The sequence below is a fragment of the Typopeltis vanoorti genome, chromosome 24, assembly GCF_054136105.1.
Source record: "Typopeltis vanoorti isolate ZY-2024b chromosome 24, IOZ_Tvanoo_1.0, whole genome shotgun sequence".
NCBI classification, from domain to species: domain Eukaryota; kingdom Metazoa; phylum Arthropoda; class Arachnida; order Uropygi; family Thelyphonidae; genus Typopeltis; species Typopeltis vanoorti.
Window position 1 is genome coordinate 80,739,724 of NC_143572.1, and position 24,376 is coordinate 80,764,099.

At 34.5% G+C, this 24,376-nt stretch overlaps 1 protein-coding gene across 1 annotated transcript; it reads left to right on the forward strand.

Annotated features, from left to right (window-relative positions):
- Positions 1-338: 338 nt before the first annotated feature.
- LOC150093456 (uncharacterized) lies at positions 339-23,975 on the forward strand. The gene is made up of 2 exons (XM_090414016.1): positions 339-508; positions 20,714-23,975. The coding sequence occupies exon 2, from the start codon at positions 22,214-22,216 to the stop codon at positions 23,492-23,494; it is 1,281 nt and encodes a 426-aa protein (XP_090270142.1). The 5' UTR covers positions 339-508; positions 20,714-22,213; the 3' UTR covers positions 23,495-23,975.
- The last annotated feature ends 401 nt before the right edge of the window (positions 23,976-24,376 follow it).

Here is a 24,376-nt window from a genome sequence, read left to right on the forward strand (position 1 = left end):
TCAAGACCTTCCACTTAAAATATCGACACTTCCAAGACAGTGGAATTAATCGCTTCACCACTATACATAAAATACATTATATTATATTATATTACTGTTCTTCATCTGATTCAATTTAAGTCCGATAGGTGTTGCGAATGGCAATGGAATACACAAGTCAGTCATTTGTTGCAGTAGTGTAGCGAAGTCCTGAATTCGAACACTAGGTGGCGAAATGTCAGTAAGTAGCTGTGATAGCCTTCCAATTTACATATTTTTAAGGTGGATAAATGCGAATTAATAAGTAAATTTTAGTGTGTCATGTACCTTATCAACTATCCTACAAGGTGATATAACTGATAATTGTGTGCCCTTTATAGTATCCAAGCAATCAATGAAAAAGATCTCTACAAACCCGAGTACTTCCATAATCTTCTGACCTACGTACATGGCGCGTGTTAATCTTAGGAAATGGCGATACGCTGCAAACTATGCGAGGAAATAGCCGTGATAAGAAGACTATTATAAGGTGCGTAAACTCTAATTGTAACAAAAGCTATCATTTTTACTGTGCTAAACTGAGTGAAAGGCAGTACAAAAAATTATCAGGAGACAGAAAGCTGACCTGTCAATGTATTACATGAAAATTTAGAAAGCAACTAAGCTCACAACCGTCAAGTCCTTTATCCGAAGCAATATGCATTCCACTGCTGAACAGCGGTCGCAGGAAAATGTGTCACTCTGCACTGACACCAGTGCAGCTACGGAATTGTACTAAACTTTAAAATTTGCATATCATCCTTTTCTTAACTTTTAGTTATGACAGCGCAACCAAAGAAAATTAGGACTCATTAGCACATTTTGAATTATTCCATTTCATAAATCGGACTCTTTCCTTCCAAACTGTCACTTCGATAATACGGGATTCTACTGGAAATCGCAGCGGACGCATAACTGCGTGAGACGGTAACTCGTCTCCGTTGGCAACCGGATCTGATGTTACCGGTAGGAAGGTGGGGGGATGGAAGTTTCGCATTCAAGGACTAGGTGGCGCTCACTTCTGAGTGGTGGATTACGGCTCGCTACTCGAGGGCCAATTCAAGGAGTTAACAGTTTTTCATTATGAGGAATTATACTACGTGTTGCTTTATTATGCAACCATGTAGAAGGCATAGATTTCGCATTTTTTCCTCTTTCAAATATTTTTCTTTGTCCTTTAAAATTTTGTAGAAGCGACAGAGAAATTTATCAGAAAGAGCTTTAACCGTGTCACCTGCTTGATGGCTGGTTGTAATTTCGTATTTTTTCCTCTAATCTGCTTTTCTTTTGCTCATCATGAAGAAAATGGAATATTATGCAAAATTTCGAAAAAAGATATCGACAAAAAAGCATATTAGCAAAAATCACGTTTAGAACAAAAAGCAGGAATGTGTGAAGAAGCATACAAAAAGCATGACTCGAAGACCATTTATGAAATAGTTAGAGATAACCAGAACATACTCACCCAACCCGGTTTCAATATTGCAACAAGATGGAACCACAACAAGTATCAGCGAAGCAATAAAAGAAATACGGACTAATCATTTTAAAGAAACATTTGCAGCTGAAGAAAACATAGATCAAGATGCCTTCAACCCTGAAGAAAACTTCTGACACAAAAGACATCTTAAATGAAGCAATACATAGAGCAATCAAAGAGATGAAAAATGATAAGGTGTAGACAACATTCAAAAAGATCTTCTAGAAAAAGGGGAAGAAAGCATAATAAATTACCTAAGGAAACTATTCAACAAAATACTAAAGAAAGGAAAATTACCAACAAAATGGAGAATAGGCCAGATCGTATCCATACCCCCAAAAAAGGAGATATCAGATCCTGCACTAACTATAGACTTATCACCCTTCTGTGTCACTGCTATATAATATTCATGAGGATTCTTCAAAACAGAGTTAAGCATTCCCATGAAGAACAGATGGAAGAAGAGCAAATTGGGATTATAAAGAGCAGAAGCACAATAGATGCAATTTTCACATTAAACAGATAAATATTTTGTCTCTCATAAGATCTGCGATCTTATGAGAGACCAAAATAAAAAAACTCTACTGCTATTTTATCGACTTAAGACAAGCTTTTGACTCAATAAACAAGAGCATACTTGTTAAAATTCTAAAAAAACAGAGGATTTGACAAATACTTGTTAAATTGTACCAAGAATTACTATTCAGAAGCACAAGCAATAGTGAAATACAAAAACATAGAAACAGATCAAATAGTTTTTATTATACAATGAAACCTGTGGAGAATTCATGATTAAATAAACATGTAATAACCAACAATAATAAGTTTTAATAACTTGTTAACCAGATCTATAACTAGTTACCATGTCCTAAAGACAAACTCTCACCTCTGATGCTACCTGTCGTGGATGAGGTTCTATGGTCCTGTAAATTGTCTTACTATGGAGACAGATAGATAGAATCTGTTCATAAATGCATTTCGGAACATCAAGAATATATCCATCTTATTAAACAGCAGAAATCAGGCCTCGCTCAACTCGGAGTTGAAAACCAAAGCATGAACGTTTATATAATGAAAGTACTAAAGCCTTACTTCACAGACCAAATCTAAAGCCGTAATGACGTTCTTGCTATTTTTGAAGTATGGGAAATTGTTATACAAAATTGTGTAAAATAATTTTTTTATATGTTACCTTATTTTAAAGTAATTCCCTTCCCCTCCAGTTATATTTTGATTTAATTCTATATCACGCTACTGTATGCATATTGGGATTCCATTGTAATCATGCACCCTAACTATGTTATTCCTAGTGTTGCTTAAATTAACTGTACTGACGATGTCCAAAGATACTTAGGGTGAAATATTTACTTATTGAAACTTATTACTGTGGTTATTACGTGTGTTTGTTTAGTCAGATCAAATAGCAATTAAAAAAGGAGTTATGCACAGCTGTCCATTGTCACCATATTTATTCAACCTGCACCTAAAAGAAGTAGTAGATGAATACAGATGTGTGAAGGTATAATGGTAAATGGAAGAAATATAACACATTTAAAGCATGCTGATGATATAGTTATCACTACAGAAATTAGAAAATATCCTGACCAAGCTACATCAGACAATTAACAAATATGATATGAAGATCAATTTTAGTAAAACAAAACTAATGGTAGTAGAAAGAAAAAAGGATGCAATCCAAATGAAAATAGGAAACAATATAGAACAAGTAAAGCAGTTTGATTACCTAGGATCAGTGATCACTGAAGATCTAGACCAGAGGTCGGCAACCTCTTTGGTGTGAAGAGCCATTTTTAAAATTATATCTGTTAAAAAAAAAAAATAATTAGGGAGCCACATGCAGTAATGAGCAACCAATGGTCTGCGGGCTGCATGCGGTCCACGGTGTTCGTTTTGTACGGCAGAATTAGTATATTTTAATTAAAAAAATCTATTTTATGATTGTTGATTATTACATGTGGATTCATTTGTGCAGGTTAAAAAATTAAAATATACCTAAATAATGGCAAATAAATTAATACTTTCTCATCAAAGAAAAAGAAAATATTCTTTATGCGGATCGAACAGAGTATTTGATTTACTATTTAATTGTTCATCACTGCTTTAAATTTAGAAACTACATTGAAAAATATTATAATTAAATTATTTATTCAGTTTTTTTTTTTTTTTACAGTAACGTTATTATACTTGTTAAACAGAGGGGTGGTATGTCACACGAAATTATATAATATTTTTAAATATTAAATAATAAAACAAACATTTCCTCCTCCTTACAAAAACATATGTATAAAGCCCAATAACATATCTGTTTTTTTTAATATAAAATATCTGCTTAGTGCGACTTTTGCTGTTGAACTTCTTGGGATTGTTTCTCAATTGTGGCGAATACGCTGTAATTTTCATTTTCAAACATGATGAAAGACTCACGTTTTTTAGTTGGTTTCTCAACTTACTTTTAATAAAATTCATATTAGAAAATATTTGCTCACAGAAATATGTCGATCCAAAAATCGATAGAAGTCCAAATGCATATGTTTTTAGCTGAATGTAAGTATCTGGTAAACAATTCCACATGTCAAATACAATCTGTTCTTGCTTTTTAAGATCTTCTATTTCAGACTATTTGTCTTGTATTGCAAGGGTAGATTTTTGTCTTTCCAACTCCTCCAAGTCAGCTTCAAGATTTCTAAATTTTGAATTCTACAAATCCTTGGTTTTCAGGTCCTCTAACTCAAGTTGAAATGCAGCCTCATCAATTTCAGCAAAAGGTGAAAAATTTAATTTGGCGGATTAATTTCAAGTAGTCGCAATAAAAATGACATAGTTGCGTTGTTCTTTCTAAACTCCTGAAATCTCCCATCAAATGCAGATCGCATATTTACCACAATTTCTTTTGAAAAAGGTTAAATTTATGGAATTATTATCAGCTTGTTCTTTTTGATATTTCTTCAACGTAGGAAAATGTAATTTTCCTACGTTGTGTTGGAAAATGTGCCTTTCTCCAAGTCTGTCGCAAACAAATATAATTTTTGTTCAAACGAAATCACTTCTTCTAAAAGCAAAACTGCTGTATTTCCCTTTCCCTGTAGTTTTATTTAGTGCATTTAAATGGGAAGTCATATCCACCATAAAGTAGAATTTTTGTAACCAATGAGTATCTTCTAACTGTGCATATTGAAGGTCTTTTTGTCTTAGAAACAAAATCGTATCAACCACCTCACCTCTGGAAAGCCATCTTCTTCTGTTATGCAAAAGAAGATCGGAATATTCGCAATTGATTTCTTTAAGAAGTTCACAAAATTGCTGATGATGTAGCAGTCTTGCCATTATTTTGTTAACAATTTCTGCAACCAATTCCATCACTACTGTTATCTCTTTTGGGAAAGTTTGTGCACAAAGTATCTCTTGATGGATTATGCAGTGAAACACGTCATGTAAAATTTGTTTTTTAAATAAAGAAACAAAAGCGTTTTTTGTACCTTTCACGCTCGGTACCCCATTGGTTGCAATAGATATTTTGTTAATATTAATACCCTTACTTTTCAATCAAGTGGTAACAGCAGATTCAATGTCTTCTCCACGAGTATATCCTGTAAGTGGCAGTATATCAAGTAATTCTTCCTGAGGCCCTTGAGAATTTACGTATCTACAAATAAGTACAATCTGTGCAATGTCATCCACAACGCATGATTTGTCACAAACAATGGAGAATCCTGGTATTTACATCTGTAACCTGCTAATTTGCTATATCTTCTGCCATTCGTACAGCTCTGTCCCTTATAATCTTAGCAGATAATGGCATGTCTTTTATTTTTGTAATTATTTCCACTTTGTTTTTAAAATCGCAGAAGAGAAATTCGGACACTTTAATAAAACATTCTTTCACATATTCGCCATCCATAAAAGGTTTTCCTCGTTTAACATCTTGAGCGGTCACAAAACTAGCAATAGTTGTATTTCTTGATGCTTTTATCCATTTGGAAAATGAACATTTAGTAAGGTTTACTTTGTGCTGCAGCACAGTAGTATGGTAGGCACTAATAACCAGATCATGATAAGATAAGGAATCGTGACGTGATTGGTTGTTCAGATGATGACATCATTGTGTGTGTGTGTGACGTTATGAGTTTGGAATGTTTGGAATTTCCCTGGGGGCATATGTGTCAATGGCTTCAGTTCTTGTGTTTTGGTTTACATATGGAATTATGGGTGATGGTACAGATAAGGATTTGTCTCGTAATTGGTGGGACATTTTTAAGATCAAGATAAGATAAGGAATTGTGTTGTGGGTGTGTGTGTTGTTTTCAGATGTAGATAAGTGACGTCATTTGTTAGTTGTAAGTAAGTGATGTTATTGTTTTGAATGGAAAAGGAAGATATTAGTGGATAAGACTTAGTGTCTTATCCACTAATTGATCTGGTTAAAAGTGTCCCACAAATTGGTGGGACACTTTTAACCAGATCAAGATAGGATAAGGAATCGTGACGTGAATGTTTGTTATTATCCGATGTAGATAAGTGACCTGATTTGTTAGTTGTAAATAAGTGATGTTATTGTTTTGAATGGAAAAGGAAGATATTATTAGTGGATAAGGATTTGTGTCGTGATTAGTGGGATACTAATGAACAAAATAGGGGTAGGGTGAATGGGGGGAAGTGACATCTGTGTCTTGGATGTGTATTGTTATTAGTCGTAGATTAGTAAATGGTTTGCGTATGGGTGATATTTAGAGATAAGAAATCGTGACGTTATGTGTTTGGAAATTTTGGGGGAACATATGTCATTGTGATATCATATGGTGTTTTGGTTTGCCTATGGAATTGTGGGCAATGTTTTTGAGATAAGATATCTTGGAATTTTCCTAGGGGGTGACAAACATCTGTCATTGTCGTCATGTTTTGTCTTTGGTTGTCTATAGATGACAATACTAATTTTCCAATATAACTTCGGGTATTTTTTTCCTGTTAAAACTATGGGAATTCTTAGAGTTTTTAGAATTCTTAGATATGGCAGCAGCATTATGAAAAAAAAAAAAAAACTATCCAGTATTAGAACTGTGCTTACCCAAACATATGACCAGCGGTTATTGTAATTACAAATCACTTGTTATGTTTAAGTTTTTTTTTAAAAAAAAAAAATAACTTGCATTTCTTTCCAGAATGGGACATTTTGAAACTATCGAGGTTTTCTGAATATTCCAAATTGCCGATTTTAACATATATTCACAGCACAAAACACACAAACACAAGATCTGAAATACAATTGACTCTTTTTTCATTATTGGTTACTGGGGCTAACATATATTCACAGCACAAAAACACACAAAACATAGGAGTTGAAAGATATTTCGTAAATGACCAGAAAATCTAGTTGACTACTTCATTTAGATTACTATCCAGTTTGTTCTCTGTATTAATTCCTTCCCACAGTTGCTCATGCTATGTTTTCACAAGCTTGATGGGAAAGTCTATGTGCTGTTTTGTTGAGGATATGTGTTATTTCCGGTTTGGAATTCAGAGTGCTGTTAGAGTATGAAATTCTGACAAGTGAAATGATTTTTTTTTTTTTTTTTTTCAAATTGATTGGTTATTTTCTCTATTTTACTTTTAAAATTCAGTTTAACTACATATTCTAACAGAATAACTGAGCAAAATTAATAAATAAATAAAATGTATGTGAATTTATTTTCCAACACTGTAGATTTTGCATTAAGCCTTATCGTAAAGATATGTCTCTTATCCGGTCGCCAAATTGTTGTGCCTAGGTGAGAAATCGTGTGTTTAGGTTGGAACTCTTCGTTCCCATGGGAAATTGTTGGTCTAGTAAATTAATGCTTACATTTATTTTTTATTATTTTTTTGAAACCAATATGGTTATTAATTTTACCTTTGATTCCTTGTGCTCTTAACCTATTTCTGTAACTGAAATTTATTTTTTTCTTTAGCATTAGTAATTTTAAGTAAGGAATATGAGACAAAGAAGGTTTTGAACTCCCCATTAGCGTTTTCTTTTAGAAACTTCTTTTGCCAGCATAACAAATAAATAGTTATTTCTTATTCTATCAAATGAATATTAGCTCTGTAATATATATTTTGTTAATAAACTGAAACTTAAGATTGTATTTACTGAATCTAACATACAGAAATTAAATAAAGTGAAAAAGACAGCATTTTATTTTATTTTCTTATTCTTCTGATTTAACATTTGCGTTGATATTCATAGTGTATGATTTGCTACTGGTGCTTATGTGTAATTCACATGATTTTTTCCATGTGACATTTCAAAACAAGTTGAACTATGGTTTTTACATAGTTTGACTATGTAAAACTCATTTCTGTTAGTCCCAATTGACTGTTGTCCTCTCAGCTGGACATTTATTTCACACTAGGGATATTTAGATATCTATTTAACACAATTATTATATTAGATATTCTTTCCAATACAAACAAATAATTATTTTTTCTTATTTCAAAGGAAAATTAGCTCAGAAAGAAAGAAAGCAAAATTGTAAAGAAAAAAAAAGTTTACCCTCAAATATTTATGATCACAGCAAACAAGACATTCATCAGCTTTTTCAAAGTTTGAAAATTCATGCACATATTGCTTTCATCATTTGGTATCATTTAAATGAAGAATGAGTCTGACTATTAAGTTCGTTAATTTTTTTTTTTTCCCTCTTCCAATGACTAGTGTTATTTGATATATGCATGTTGATTCACTTGATTTTATCTGCAGAATACGATTATTTTTTTCTACAGCAATCTTTTTAAAGAGTTTTAGTAACATGTTTGGGTTAAAATATCTAATGTCTCTGTAAAATAACCAAATTCTAACTTTTTCTAGTCTGTTGAAGGTATCTACAGATATAATAACAAAATTGTGACTTTTCAGGTGAAATCTTCTCCAATTGGCTATTAATTTATTACCTATTTCCTTTTGCTTACAAGGGTTGACAGTTTCTTGAAATATTTGAGGGTTTGCATGGACAAATAAGACTTAATTCTGTACTTTTATGTCTACATGAATGCTAGGAGTATCAGAAACAAAGGGGTAGGGTTTGTTGCCTTAGTCAATGTGTTGTGATCTCAGATTGTAGGAATTAGTGAGACCTGGCTATCAGAATCAGACCTATTAACTGGTATCGAGTGTCATGGGTACAGTATTTTTAAGAATAGAGTGGATAGGAGAGGAGGTGCATATTGCTAATGATATTGGATGACTTAAATCCAGTTAGAGTTGAGACCTATGAATGTAGTAATACTACTAACAATGTTTCATGTGGCAGTGAGTTTAAAGCCATCTGGTGTGAGGTGGAATCTAATAAGACAAATTACACAGTGGGGTGTTGTTACAGACTTGGTGGATCAGTTGCTGGTGATGAAGAAATGCATCACCAAATAGAAAAGGTAAGCGCGAAAAGCGTAATCATAATGGGAGACTTTAATCATACAAATATTAATTGGGTAGCAGTAGAATTTCATGAGAAGAATGAAAATGCATTTATTGAGCTGTTGCAGGTCAACTTCCTCATGCAGCATATGACAGAAGGAACTCGAGGTCAAAGAGTACTAGATTTGATTATAGTGTCAGAGGACATTTCAGTTAAAGACGTAACTATTTTGCCTCCAGTTGGTGACAGTGATTATGCGGCACTCACTTGGGAAGTGACTTAGTTTATGAATGTTCCATTCAGAAAAGGTTGCATGTTGAACTACAAAGCAGGAAATTATGATCAACTGAGGAGTATACTGAGTTCAGTGGAATGGGATCGGTTGCTGGATGGAAAGGATATCGACAGTGTATGGGAAGCATTTAAACAATATTTAAATGATGCGATATCAGAATGTGTCCCGAAGGTTCCAAGAATAAATAGAGTAGGAGTCAAATGGATCTGTAATCTTATTAAGCAAGAGATTCATAAGAAAAGGACGATGTGGAAGGAATGCCATTTGCATAAGGATGATGTCTGTTATGAACGTTATAAGCTGCAGGCTAGAATAGTCACAATTGTACGGAAAGCAAAGTCTGATTATGAAAAGAAACTGGCTCTGCGTGCGAAAGACAACCCACAAGAATTCTATCGATATGCTGCAAGTAAAAGAAAGAATAACTTTTAAATCCAGATGGAGTGAGGGTTACTGATGCAGAAGAGGTTGTTCAGTTAATGAGTGCCCATTTTGTAATTTGTTAAACGCTATCAACATAGTGAATGCAACATTGAGCTCACTGTTACCTCTTCACTAGATGAAGAAATGCAGGTGTGTGAGGCCAAGGTATTAGAGCTGTTGCACAAACTGAATAAGAATTCAGCAATAGGGACTGATGGAATATCAGCATGTGTGCTAAAAGAGTGTTAAGCTGAAATGATCATTCCTTTGACCAGGATGTTTAATACGAGTCTCAGAACAGGGAAGATTCTGCAGGAATGGAAGGAATGTATGGTAATTCCATTGCATAAGGGTGGTGCAAAGATCGATGTATCAAACTATCAACCAATTAGTATCTCAGGAGTGGTGGTAAAGATTTTAGAAAAATTAGGGCCCGTATTCAGAAATGGGTTGATGAATCTCTACTTTGGAATGAATAACATGGGTTTACTAAGGGAAGGTCATGTTTTAGCAACTTGCTCACATTTTATGACAATGTTACCATTGAACTAGACAAGGGGAATGGATACGCCATGATACTTTTCGATTTTGCTAAGGCTTTTGACAGAATACAACATGATGATAGACTGCTGCATAAATTGGAGAAAATGGGTTTGGGTTATACAACATTAGCATGGGTAAGAGGATGGCTTACTGATGGATATCAAAAAGTGGTATATGGGGGATCTGAGTTTGCAAGGTTTAAGGTAACAAGTGGTGTACCACAAGGATCAGTGCTTGGTCCACTATTATTCAATCTGTGATTGAAACCAGTGGACCAAGATATTGGGAAGGATTTGACAAGCATTAATGATATTGGGAAGGATTTGACAAGCGACATACAGTTATTTGCTGATGATGCAAAGATAGGAAGGGTAATCATGAATGCTGCTGATATGCAGTCCTTGCAGAATGATTTGAATAAGCTGGAATTGTGGGCATGGGAAAATGGGTGTCAGTTCAATGTCAGTAAATGTAAAGTCATTCACTTCGGCATGATTACCTATCCAATGTCGTATTATATTGGTGGGATTAGGCTAGAAGAAACCGATGAGGCTAAGGATCTTGGAGTGCTAATAGATAGGAAGTTTAAGTCTCAAAAGATAATTGCAATGTTCAAACGAACGTTCCCATGTAAAGATAAGGATGTTATTTTGCCTCTTTACAAGGCCTTGATAAGACCTCACTTGGACTATTGTGAGCAGGTCAAAGTCTCCTGGTTTCTATTGTGATTCTGATATATTCGAGAGAGTACAAAGGAGAGTGTAAAAATGATATCAGGATTGTGGAATACTGATTATGAAGACAGGTTGAGAATTTGTAGATTGCAGACACTAGCAAATAGGAGAAAGAGGGGTGATATGATTGAGACTTACAAACTGCTGAAAGGGTCATACAAGATTTCAATTGATGGTATTTTTCAATTTATGGATGGTGGGGAAAGGAAGAAAGGGCATCCTTTGAAACTGAGAATGAAGGCTGCCAAGAAGGGGCCAGATTTTTCTTTCAGAGGGTGATGAGTGATTGGAATGGATTGCCATTGGATGTTGTGAATGCAAGCAGTGTGAATGAATTCAAGAATAAGTATGATAGCTGGTGTGTGTAGTATGTGGCCTCCCTCGACGAGTCTCTGACTCCCTGGAGGTCTCTCTTAATAATAATAATAATTCACTGAGTGGATTTTCAAAAAAAAAAAGTCTGGTTAGTTTGTGGCATGAAATTTCACAAAAAAAAAAAAAAAAAAGTCTTACTTAAATTTGTATAACACATATCAACAACACCCAATTTGTTCATTCTAATTTACACATTTTATTTGAGTGAAAATTTTATTTACAATTGTATTTACTGAATTTAACATACAGAAAATAAATAAAGTGAAAAATACAATCTTATTTTTTGGTCCTTAATCTGCTTATTGTTAATTTTGCACTGTTGTTCAAAGGTTCTTCCCATGATTGCAGAATTGCCATCATGTGATTTTCGACAATGTGACTCTCATCTGAAAGTTTCTTCATTTGTGATCATTGGGAATTTGTTACTGTAGTAAAATTAAGGGTCACATTTTTATTATTTTGAAACCAATATACAATTTTCTAAAATAATTAATTAAATGATATCAGTTTCCCCAGTTTTTTTTCTTCTTTTATACACAAACCTTTTTTAAGAGTTTGGTAATGTGATGTATTAAAATATCTACAGTCTCTCTGTAAAATAATCAAATTCTAACGGTCGCATTGTTCGAATTTGGTATGACTTTTTCTAGTCTGGTGAAGTGAAGTTATCTACAGATATAGGAACAAAATTGTCTTGTACAGGTTGTTTGCTGCTTATTGAGTTATCTTGGAACTTTTGTCTTAATCTATTGTAGTATAATGTTTTTATGCTTTCTTCTTTTAATAATTCCACTTTAAATTTTATTTCGGCATTGTGTTGATTTTCTTTAAATTTTATTTTCACCCATTTCTTGTAAAGTTTTAGTTTGCATATTAACAGGTTATGGTCACTTCCAATTTCTGCTGATGTTAACATGCTAACTTCTATTTCTGGTGGGTGTATTACTTTATTGCATATAATATAATCTATTATTGATTCCTGTCCTCCTTGTGTTTCCAAATGTTATTTTATGCTGATAAATTTTTTCATTCTTTTTAACTTTTTGCACAGAATTATATCAGTGTTTCTCCAGTATTGTTTCTTCGTTAAATCTTTTCATAATTCCATGTATTGGCATTTTTCCTATTCTTACATTTAAGTCTCCCATTATAATTAATTTTTCATTTGGTTTTATTTCTTGTACTATTTGTTGTAGGTCCTCATGAACAGCTGTTTTTTCTTTTCTTTTCTTCCTTCTTCTGGAGCATATACTGTAATTATATTTATTTTACCTCCATCTGTTTTTATCCTGACTATTTATATTCTTTCATTTATATATTTATATTCTATATATTCGTTTAACTCTTTATGTATTACTATTCCTACTCCAGCTGTACTTTTTTTTCTTTCTCTGCTCTGTATAAATATAAAGTGTTCATTATATCTTGTATGTTCATTATTCCATATCCTTTTTTTTGTTTTGCTTTTGTTATGCTGCTTATTGTAATATTTCTTTTGGTTATTTCTTTAATAAGTTATTCCTTTTTTCCATTAATTGGTCTTACATTCTATGTTTCTGATCGATATCCAATGTTTCCATCGGATTCATATTTGTCTTGGTTTCTCAAACAGTATTGTTTTATGTCAATGACTAGTTGCTAGGTCCCATCACCAGATGCCTCCCACATTAGCCGTGAATATTGATGTAGCCTTCATGTCTAGGATGGCCTTTCTGGAAGACCAAGCTTCCCACTTACTGCACTTACATCTCCCGTTCACCTCTCCACCACGATGAGGTGTGAGTAGGATTTAGAGGTACGCCATTATATGCAGTGTAATTTCCTGTACACGCCCCTAAATGTCTTCACCTCACACAATTTAAAATAAAAATTCGAATCCAGAGAGCCTGTGTAGCTCAGTGGATGTGGCATTTGCCAACCATGGCGCTTGGCCGCACGAAGGAAGACTTGGTTTCGAGTCTAGTCGGCGACTAGAGGAAATTTTTCTAAGCCTTTTTTCGACCGGTTCCCGAGTTAGTCGATCTCTGGCACGGGCAAGCAGGTTTTTCCTCCCGGAAACTCGGTTTTTTCGTCCAGTAAACTCAAGAAAATCGACCGTAGAACCCACATTATTTCAGACATTAAATATATTGTGTTAGGGTTAAGGACCACGAGATGGCGGTACATTTGAGCCGTCTCTCTTCACTGAGTACCGCTTAATTAGTGATAGCCTTGGGCCATCTATCTCTGATTGGTACCAGTGGAGATTGAACTGCCCACTCAGTCTCCAAAAGTTAGATAGGGCTAAATGGTCTCGCCTACTCCCCGTATACGGGAATAAAAAAAAAGGTGTTAGCTGAATTCGAATCCAAAAAATGCGTAAAGAGAAAAATATGTTAATCCGGCATTCGAAAGTGAGAACTACTTGTATTATTTTTTAATGAAAAATGCAGGGGCGAATGCTGGTCTTGAAATTCACGCTTGCTCTTGTTATCATTCATGGGGTGTGAGGTGTGATTGAAGTCTTATTAGCAGAATAATAAATTACTGACCTTTAAAACTATATATTTAGAAATTTATGTACATTTAATCATACAAATACAACATTTATTTTACAAATGATATTCTATCGTTTTCAATTTAGCTGACCTACTTGAATAAAAATTCTACCCTATGATTCTTCTTTATTAACTGGTCAATAACATCGTCATGAAAAGTTGGATGTAACTTAATTTACCCAAGCAACATGCATGCTTGTAAAGGCTAGTTGAAGCTCGCTGCTAGAGTTATGTTGACCTGCATATTGCATGTGTTTAAGCAACAGTGAAATGACTGTGCACGTGCATGAAATCATAGTGCTGCTACAAGGACCTGGAAGCTCCTACAACCGAGCAAGGCAAGGTAGCTTTGACTAGACGAGCAAGCATCGGCCTTCGATACACAACGCAAAGTTCAATTATTGCCGCTCAAGCTTAAGACGTCTTCTGTCTACAAAAATAAAAGCCTAAATGGAATGCTTAATAAAGTCATGCATTCATTAACAAATAAATATTACTTCTTTCTCAATTAATGAGCTTGCGCAGCAAGCATGGAGAATTCGCCCCTGGAAAAATACATATGTTAACCTCCCAACAGGCCAGAACGTCTATTTATATACGTCCAGCAAAATCTGGATAGGATGCATTCTCTGTTGAGAGAACAGGGATAAGAAGTGCAATGTGGACATCATGTTCATTTGAACGTGCGATAAACCTTCACGCTGAAGAGAATTGCCGATTATCGCTTCATCTCATTTGCCAATTTTCCATGCTGGGTAACTGGACTTTTACTTATATGGGATAGACAAAAAAATTTAGAAATTTTTTTTCTCCTTTCATTTTACAATATTTAATGTCAGGACAAAATAAGCGATCCTGGCATACTTTATTCACTTGAATATTGCATTACCTCGGAAAACTAATGTAATTTTTAATATTTTGTGCTAATTTTGGCTAGTCGACAATACATTTTATTTGTTCTCGAAGAACGTAATTCAAGATAATTATTTAAAATATTTAAAAAAAAAACGGGTTGTCGACTTTCCAGATTATGTTATTTTTATTCAAAATCAAATGTCGTATATTGCCTGAAGGACGCGCTTTGACGACTTTGCTTTACAGACAAACATGAAAATCTTTAATCATATGAAATGCAAAGTGAACATACTTTGAAAAGTATATAATGCGAAATTAGAGGAAAGTAGATATTTTTAATTCATTTACTATGAGTGGCCGTGACAGGGGATGGGGGGATTAGAATACTTAAAAAAAAAAAAAAAAAAAAAAAAAAATAGTCAACTGCGTATAGGACATGTCTCAGATAATTTCTTCATATACATATTTATGTTGCTGACACTTACAAAAGGTTATTTTACAATGGTAAAGAAACAGTATTATTATTATTATTATTGAAATAATCACTCTACAGATAAATAATAATAATAACAATTTGTTTCGTTTTTCAACTGCGAGTTCATTTGAAATACTACTGAATATAATTTTGAGATATTTTAACATTAGCCGTGAAATAAGAATGTAATGCAGTTTAGCGTCTTGTTCATAAAAGCAGAAAGAGTTGTTCTCAAACAATAGCAGTAGATCTCATTCTGTAAGCATAAGAAAGTGACACGCATATTTCCTTACCATCGTAGCAGTACAAGTTGAAATAAAAAGTAATGTTCAGAACTCATTTATTGCAATAAATTTTGCTTGATAACATTTTCTTTCAGAATAATTTAAAACAATTGTCTAACACCAGCGCGGAATAGCGCACGTCCTCTGCCACTCCCCCCCCCCCCCCTAAAAAAAAAAGCTGAATACTTCTGCACCATATGCACGATTTTTTTTAAAAATTCAAACATTTCTTTCTTTCTTAAATAACTGCATCATATAATTTGTTTTCGATAATAAAATTAAAATTGTGATTATTACAAATTTAAAAAAAAAATATTTTGAAATAAATATTGTATCAAACTGTGAAAGAAATATCAGTATTTCCTATTGAGGAAATAATTGAAAACAAACAAGACTGCTGATGTATTACGCAACGCTGCTTCAGGTTCTGTAGTGTCACTTGTAAAGAAGTGGTCTTTCTTTCGCAGTAGCTTTTAGATTTTACCTGCAGCTGAGGAGATTATTGTTAAGACAAAAGTTATTTCCAGCAGCCGTAAAAGTCGTCATATTTGGAATTTTTAAGAAAAAAAAACTGACACTACTGGACTTTCTTTCTTTCTTTTCTTTTTTTTTTTTTCTTCTTTTTTTTGTTGCATAGATGTAAACGGTTTTTAAATGATGAAAATATAGAATAGAATTTCTACGACTTAAAATAATGTCAACAGACAGCTGAACAAATAAGTGTAGAGTGCAAAATAAAAAGGAATTAGAAGTATCTGATTGGGGTACAACTATTACTGGCTTACTTCTTTTATCAAACGGTAAAATGAAGTAACAGATATTGAATACTGTATGTGAAAACTTTCGAGCCAGCAAAAAATTAGATCGTGTAGTTATGATTAAGTTCCTGTTTTTTTTTTTTTTTTTCATACGAATAAATAATAATAAAAAAAAGTATTGTGCCTAAGTAAACAAAACGACCATTAGTAAGCAGTTGAATTTCTAAATACTCGGTGTTCTCCTTCAATCTCATCTGTTCGGGGTATCTTCTGGTAAAATACTTTTTGGGCGTTGATTCTGTGAAAGGCTTGATTACTCTTTCAGAGAAATTATTTCACGAAAAGTTCAACTTACAGCAATCCTTCATTAGTTCGAAATTATGCAATTCCTGTATATATCTTTATAATTTAAGTTGTTGAATCCCGTAATATCTTTACATGGTAAAAGTTTGCAGACTCGAGTTAAATCCCATTGTGCTTTATTTATCTATATAGCTATCGTTCTTTTGACATTCTCACCATTTATTAATTATTTTTATATTTATTTATTGTTGTTGTTGTATTTATCTTAATTCTAAAACATCATTCATCTTAAAGAAGATCGGCCTTAAATCTGTTCAATCATAGCTCATACAGCTATGTCATACAGACAGATTTCATGTGTACTCTACCTACCGTCATCAGTTCAGTTCTGTTCTGTGACTGGATTCAAACTTTCCCCCCGCTTCTGGCGGCCTTGCACTATGAATGCAAATACGTACCTTTCCTATAGATCTGCAATGTCCGCTGTGGTTCAAATGAATATACGAATACCAGACACTCCTCTTCACTAGTAAACCATCTAACTGTACTATGGTAGGTGTTTGTTCTGTAGGCATTTCAAACAACAATCGAGTGTTGATTCTTCTCCCATTGAGCAACCGTCACAGAGATCCTCATCCACTTGTAATGTTAAATGAAGCATCATCATGATGTCTAGACCTGATATCTCTAGTTGGATTCAAGCATTCGAACACTTGTTATTCGTATCCAAACATTTATTTCAGTTGCACTTTAAATTGTATTCTCTTATCACCAAGAGTGTTTCCATCCGCTAATACGTTTGTCTAAGGCAAACAATCATATCGCCATTGGCTCTTCTTGAAATTCCATTTCCTTTTCTGTTTGTACTCATATCGAAATATTTTCAACCAAATGATCAACACACAAGAAGAGACTGATTTCAAAGACTCAAAAGCGGGAGACTTGCATCGTGTCCAGATAGCAGTTTTGCTTTGCGGTCACTGTCAAGGATAAACTGGCCTCAAGGAACTAAATAAAATTAACTTACAAATTGTTTAACCCCTTAACGTACCAATTAAAAATAGGAAAGCGGTCGTTTTCTGCCAATTTTTTTGGGCGAGGGTGATTTGCTGGATCAAATTCATCATTATTTGAAAAATAATGATGAATTTGTGCAAATGCAAACGAAATAGTCGATACACGCTGTTGGCAACTTTTCTCGGCTGAAAGGAAATAGGCACAAGATTGTCTAGCGTCTATATTCGGTTGTATTTATATGTGAAACCAAAATTCAAAATCAATTTTGGGACAATAAACAAAAGACGTGTTACAGACGTCTTTGTATGTTAAGGGGTTAATAGAGACATACGTGTTAGACATACTACATTTTATTTAATATTATTATTACGGGCTTCTCCCATGCAAGAGAAACTAATTTTTATTTATTACTCATATATTTCGCTCAATATATCACGAGCTTCTTTCAGACAGAAAAACTGGTAACAACATTTTAAGTTCTGAATACAAGTATGAGTCGTGCAGCATGCGTATAATATCACGTATGTTGATCGCATACAGCGAGCCCTTGATAGAGAAATTAATTCATAATTATCATCCCTCTTCCAGCTTGCAAACTGATGTTAAAAGGATCAACAAACCCTTCCTTAAAGGAACATTTAAACAAATAGCAAGGACCCTTCGCAGATATAATTTGTACCCCAACTTCAAACCAGCCAACCCCGAAGTTGTCATCTTTCGTACCACTTATCAAAGATACATTATCGCCTTTATCCCTTCCTGTTGTTTAACAAACACCCTGTTTTTGTCATATTTGCTGCTGTGGACAGATTGGCCGTTTTGCTACTACTAGAATCTAATAACATCAAGATTATGAAGGCTAAGGCCTTGCTTCTCATGCAATCCACATCATATATAGTACACTGGAACTGCGTACTAAGATGCTGCACTGTAGAAAGTTCAAATTTGATTGTCTATTTTTTGAATCGTGTGAAGGCTCTATGTCAACGTCCTAATCTTAATAGAAAAGCTATATCCCTGTTTCCAAGTTTGCCAGAAGTGCTTCCTGTTAATTGGTTATAATATTTAATGTTTTATGTATTCATTATAGTCCGCGCGGTAATATTGTTTTATGTATTCATTATATCCCTGCAATTAGCCTAGGTTCGATTCCCTTCGGTTTCGTGAGGAACTGAAGGATCTTCCTCGGCCATAGCCAAGTTAGCCGGTCTTGGGCGTGGACAGTAGGGTTTTTCCCCAGTTTATCGTGGGGTTTTCATCCTGCAAATCAGACAAACCAGCCTTGAGAACTCAACACTACGGACATAGGATACACCGGGGCGTAGGGCTGACCACCTTATCCTGTGAACGATTTGAGGTCCGATGATTAATAAAACCTCGACATCGCTAGATAAAAGAGTGAAAGGAAGATGATTAGATTATGATATATTCATTATTTCTAAATGAATTTATTAATATTTTCTTAATTATATATCTATTCCTACGTCTCTGAACTGTAATAGTATTTTTTTCTACTTGACAGCTGAGACGAGACACGTGATATTATACGCATGCTGTATGATTCGTTCCTGTATTCAGAATTTAAATCTACTTCTACGCGTTATTCCCGCTTCCTATGCAGGATGGCGTGTTACTTAGATGCGACTTCTTGTTAGTACTACTCCCAACCGACCCGTCGCCTGGTCTGCCGCTGGGGGATATATTTTTGACTGTAGAGGCGTATGTTCACCGGGCCGGTTTGCCTGTTTGCGGGATGAAAAACGCCAGATAAACTGGCGGAAAAAACCCTACTGACCGCGCCCAAGACCGGCTAACTTGGCTATGCCTGAGGAAGATCCTCAAATTCCTCACGTCTACAACGGGAATCGAAGCGAAGCGCAAAGCCACTAGGCTAACCGCGCGGTCGTATTCAGAATTTAAATGTTGTTTGCAATTTTTCTGTCTTCTCCCTTAACCAAGCTCTTGACATATTGAGCGAAATATATAGGAATAATAAAATATATTTAGTTTTCTCTTACAAGGGTAAAGCCGTTATTCAAAACCTTTACAAGTAAATGAGAGATCAGCACACAAGTGTTAAGATTTACAAATTACCACTGCGAAAGCCTTCATTTACTACAAATAAATTACTTAGGTAAATAGAAGAACAAAAAAGAGGCGAGTAAAAAAATGTTAAAGACAAGGAACAGTATCGAAGACTACGCAGCGAGGTTAAAGAGGACTTCAACAAAAAAGCAAAGTGGAAAGATAAACTTTTGATTAGAGGTAGATATATTGAACAAGTAAAAGTAGTCATATAACTTAGAGTAATTATCCAAGAAGATGGAAAATGCATGGTTAAAATATGAAGAATTACCATGGCAAAAGAAGTATTAAGGAAAAAAAGATCATTTAATAAAAGTAATATTAGTGAAGACATGGAGAAAAGAAAACTAACGAATATTTCTTGCAAGAAATAAGAGTCGAGTATTGAAGACAATTTTTTTGCACACCTGAGGAGACAAAATAAATGGGTTACGAGGGAAGAAATGTGAAAAAAAGAAGAGGACAGTTGAAATATGCATTCTTAGAGGAAGTGTTTAAAATTAATCGGAAGATGTTAAAAAACTGCTGATGAGGAAAGCCAGAAATAGGGTGATCTGGAAGAGGGAACTCTGCATTACCACACGGACTATCCCGTAGAGTGGGAAAGAGAAGGAAATCCAATACCTGTTCTTGCTACGCACAACTGTAAATCATAATTGCTCGTCTGGTAATAACTGACGTTCAACCAGCTGCATAAAGTCGAATTTCTTACGAAATTCATTCCCAGATTGAAAGCCATCTTTAAACTTTGCAGGTATTTTACAGTTTCCATGTATGCTACAAATACGTTCATATCTAACGTCATGGTTATTCCTGAGGATATGTTCAACTTCTGATTATAATACGACCCCATGTCTCTCCTCTTAGCTTATTGAATTGTCATGATGCCTTTACAAACGAAATCAGGTTCGTTAACACAATCACTGTAAAACGATCATATTCACTGTTATTGTCCATTAAAAGTTTTAGCGTTATTTTTGTTTCCACTGTTCATTACAAATATTAAATTTCTAGATTAAAATTCATATATTAATTGCTATTAAATAATAGTTAATATGTTGAGAATATTTTATTTACTAAATGAAGTTTTAATTTAGCATTAATTACCTCGTTTTATTGCAGATTATGAGCAGGGTTACTGCTATGAGATATTTTGCCTACTGATGCATTATAACCAAGCTGACAAGCAGCAATATATGGAGACTGTTAAGTTGTAGGAAGCATTTCACTTTAGATTAGCAATAATAGAGATAAAATTCAAGTGATTCCGAGGCTCCACTTCCATTGGCGTCATGGAAAATCATCAAAATGACAATGGAATTGACGACGAAATTTAAAAAAGGATGAGTTCTCCTCATGAAACAATGAAGAGGGCTCAATCACATTTCCAAGTGAAATGTCTTAATTGAGATGAAAACATGATAAAGTATTTCGCATGAGATTCATGCAAGGTGCAGTTTGTATATCAGAGTAGCCTAAACCGAAATCAGAAAACTCACAAGAATCAGTCGAATAAAAAAAAAAGTCTTTATGTTTAAAGTATGACACAAACTAAGCGATCAGATCAACTTAAAACGCACAATTCGTAGTAGCCAAAGAACAACAAATTTCAGTGGTAAACCATCATGCGAAAGATGAGGGGGAAAACTTTCATGGCCGTGACATCCTAAAAAAGACACCAAAAAGTGCACTTAGAAGAAGAAAAAAAAAACATTTTTTGTAGGACATGGCAGAATGTATATTTTGATTCAGCAAATCTTCGACAGCATCTGAAAACGCACTCAAGTGAGAAGCTATTTCCTTGTGCAAATTGCAGCAAGACATTTTTACTCGCTTACACACTGACGAGACTAAGGCTACAGTTCACTGCAGTGAAAAACTGTTAACATGTGAAATATGCTACAAGCGGTCTTCAAGTTTATATTATTTGAGATACACAAACTTGTGTGCTTAACGCATCACAACACCGTTTGAAGTACGAAAAATGCAAGAAAACATATCTCTTACAGTCCTGTCTTCAAAGACATAAAACGAATAAAAATTGTTCGGAATGTCAAAAGGTGCTTTCCTATTTTAATTCTTTTGAGCTACATTTGAGAAATTGTGAACACAAAAAACATTTTCTGCTTAAATTACCAGGAATACAGAGAAATAGAGCCAACCGCAAATCAATCTGCAAAGTTCCTAGTGGTGAAAGTTTTCTCTGGTGAAGTGTGGCAAATAATTTTCCTCAATGACATTTGTTACATTTCGTCGTTAACATGCATTAGAGGCCTTTTCGACGTCAAAAGACATTGTTTCTCCCTCCCTCTCTCAGACACTAAAACGCCAATTAGCTAGCGTTCAGATGAAGAAGAAACCTTTCACCTGTGAAATATGTGACAACGCCTTTTCACAGAAAGGAAATCTTTCCCTTCACATCAGAGCATTTCATGGAAAAGAGAAGCTGTTTTGAAATCATGTGGCTATAGAAAAAGCCTTAAGTTACATCTCAGATCTTACACAAAATTAAAACCTTTCACATTGTCACGTGTGTAGCGCTATGTTTTCATGTGTACGGTCCCTTCAAAATCACCAAAAACGGCACCGTCCATCTGAAGAATAAAATTTTTCGTGTAAAATATGTGGAAACAATTTTCTGAATTAGGCTCTCTTAAAAATCACATGAAAACGCACACCACAGATTGCTCCTTTGTATGTGAAATATGCCACAAGAAATTCTTCAGCTCGTATGACCTGAAAAGACACGAAAGAGTTCACACCGGAGAGAAACCTTTTTCATGTGAAATATGCAACAAGAGGTTTTCAGAGAGTTCGAGTATGAAAAGACATCTAAGAATACATACTGGTGAGAAACCTTTCATATGTGACGTGTGTAGCTGTACGTTTTCGGCTCTACAGTACCTTAAAAGGCACCAAAAAAGTCACCATCCAACTGAAGAGAAACTTTTTTCGTGTAACATATGTGACAAACAATTTTCTGAATCAAACTGTCTTAAACGACACGTGAAAAGGCACACCACGGATTGCTCCTTTCAATGCGAAATCTGTCGCAAGAAATTCTTCAACTCGTATGACCTGAAAAGACACGAAAGAGTTCACACAGGAGAGAAATCTTTTTCATGTGAAATATGCAATAAGAGATTTTCAGAGAGTTCGAGTATGAAAAGACATCTAAGAATACATACTGGTGAGAAACCTTTCACTTGTGACGTGTGTAACTGTACGTTTTCGGCTCTACAGTGCCTTAAAAGGCACCAAAAATGTCACTATCCAACTGAAGAGAAACGTTTTTCGTGTAAAGTATGTGACAAACAATTTTCTGAATCAGACTGTCTTAAACGACACGTGAAAAGGCACAACACAGATTGCTCCTTTCAATGCGAAATCTGTCGCAAGAGTTTCTTCAGCTCGAATGACCTGAAAATACACAAAAGAGTTCACACAGGAGAGAAACCTTTTTCATGTGAAATATGCAACAAGAGATTTTCAGCCAGTTCGAACCTGAAAAGACATTTAAGAATACATACTGATGAGAAACCCTTCACTTGTCCCGTGTGTAGCTCTACGTTTTCTACTCTACGTTCTCTTAAAATGCACCAAAAACACCATCTAACTGAAGAGAAACTTTTTCTGTGTAATATATGTGGGAAACAATTTTCTAAATTAGGGAAGCTTAAACAACACATGAAAAGACACTCCACAAATTGCTCCTTTTCATGCGAAATTTGTAACAAGAAATTTTTCTACTCCTCTCACCTGGAAAGACACGAAATTATTCACACCAGAGAGAAACCTTTTCTATGCCAAATTTGCAACAAGAGGTTTTCAGCCAAATCGAGCCTGAAAAGACATCTAAGATTACATACTGTTGAGAATCCTTTCACACTGTCCCGTGTGTAGCTCTACGTTTTCAGCTATACAGTCCCTTAAAAAGCACGAAAAATGCCACCAACTAACTGGAGAGAAATTTTTTTCTGTAAAATATGTGTGAAACAATTTCCCGAATCGAGATATCTTAGAAAACACATGAAAAGGCACACTACGGATTATTCATTTGCATGTGAAATCTGTCACAAGGATTTCTTCAACTCGTATGAGCTGAAAAGACCAAATCATTCACTTCGGAGAGAAACCTTTTCAATGCGAAATCTGTTACAAGAAATTCTTCGACTCGTATCGCCTGAAAAGACGCGAAAGAGACAGAGAAATCTTTTCCATGCAAAATTTAAAACGAAAGATTTTCTGCCAGTTCGAGCTTGAAAGTCATCTGAGCGTTCATACTTATCAGAAACCTTTCACTTGTGCCGTGAAAGAAACCTTTCACGGCACAATGTTTTCAACTCTACGCTCCGTTAAAAGGCACCAAAAATGCCACCATCTCACTGAAGAAAAGCATTTTTCGTCTTATATGTGGCAAAACAATTTTCTGAATCAGACCCTTAAAAAGCACCACATGAAAAGGCACACGATAGTTGATTACTCCTTTGCATCAAAATCTGTCACAAGAAATTCTTCAACTCGTATGGTCTGAAAATACACAGAGTTCACATCAGAATTTTTCATGTTTTCAAATTTTTCATGTGAAATTTGCAACAATAATTTTTCATACCGTTCGAGTCTGAAACGATATGTAAGATAACATAGTGATGAAAACCTTTTATTTGGCCAACGTACGCGAAAACATTCTTGCAAAAGGAATATCTGGTGACCCACTCAAGAATTCAACACAGCTAATGGCACTGCTTTTGCAAGTCTCACTTGAGTTTTAAAAATATCGTACTT

Excerpts from the sequence above, each read along its gene's own strand:
- LOC150093456 (XM_090414016.1), top strand. The coding sequence starts at position 22,214 with ATGTGGAAACAATTTTCTGAATTAGGCTCTCTTAAAAATCACATGAAA.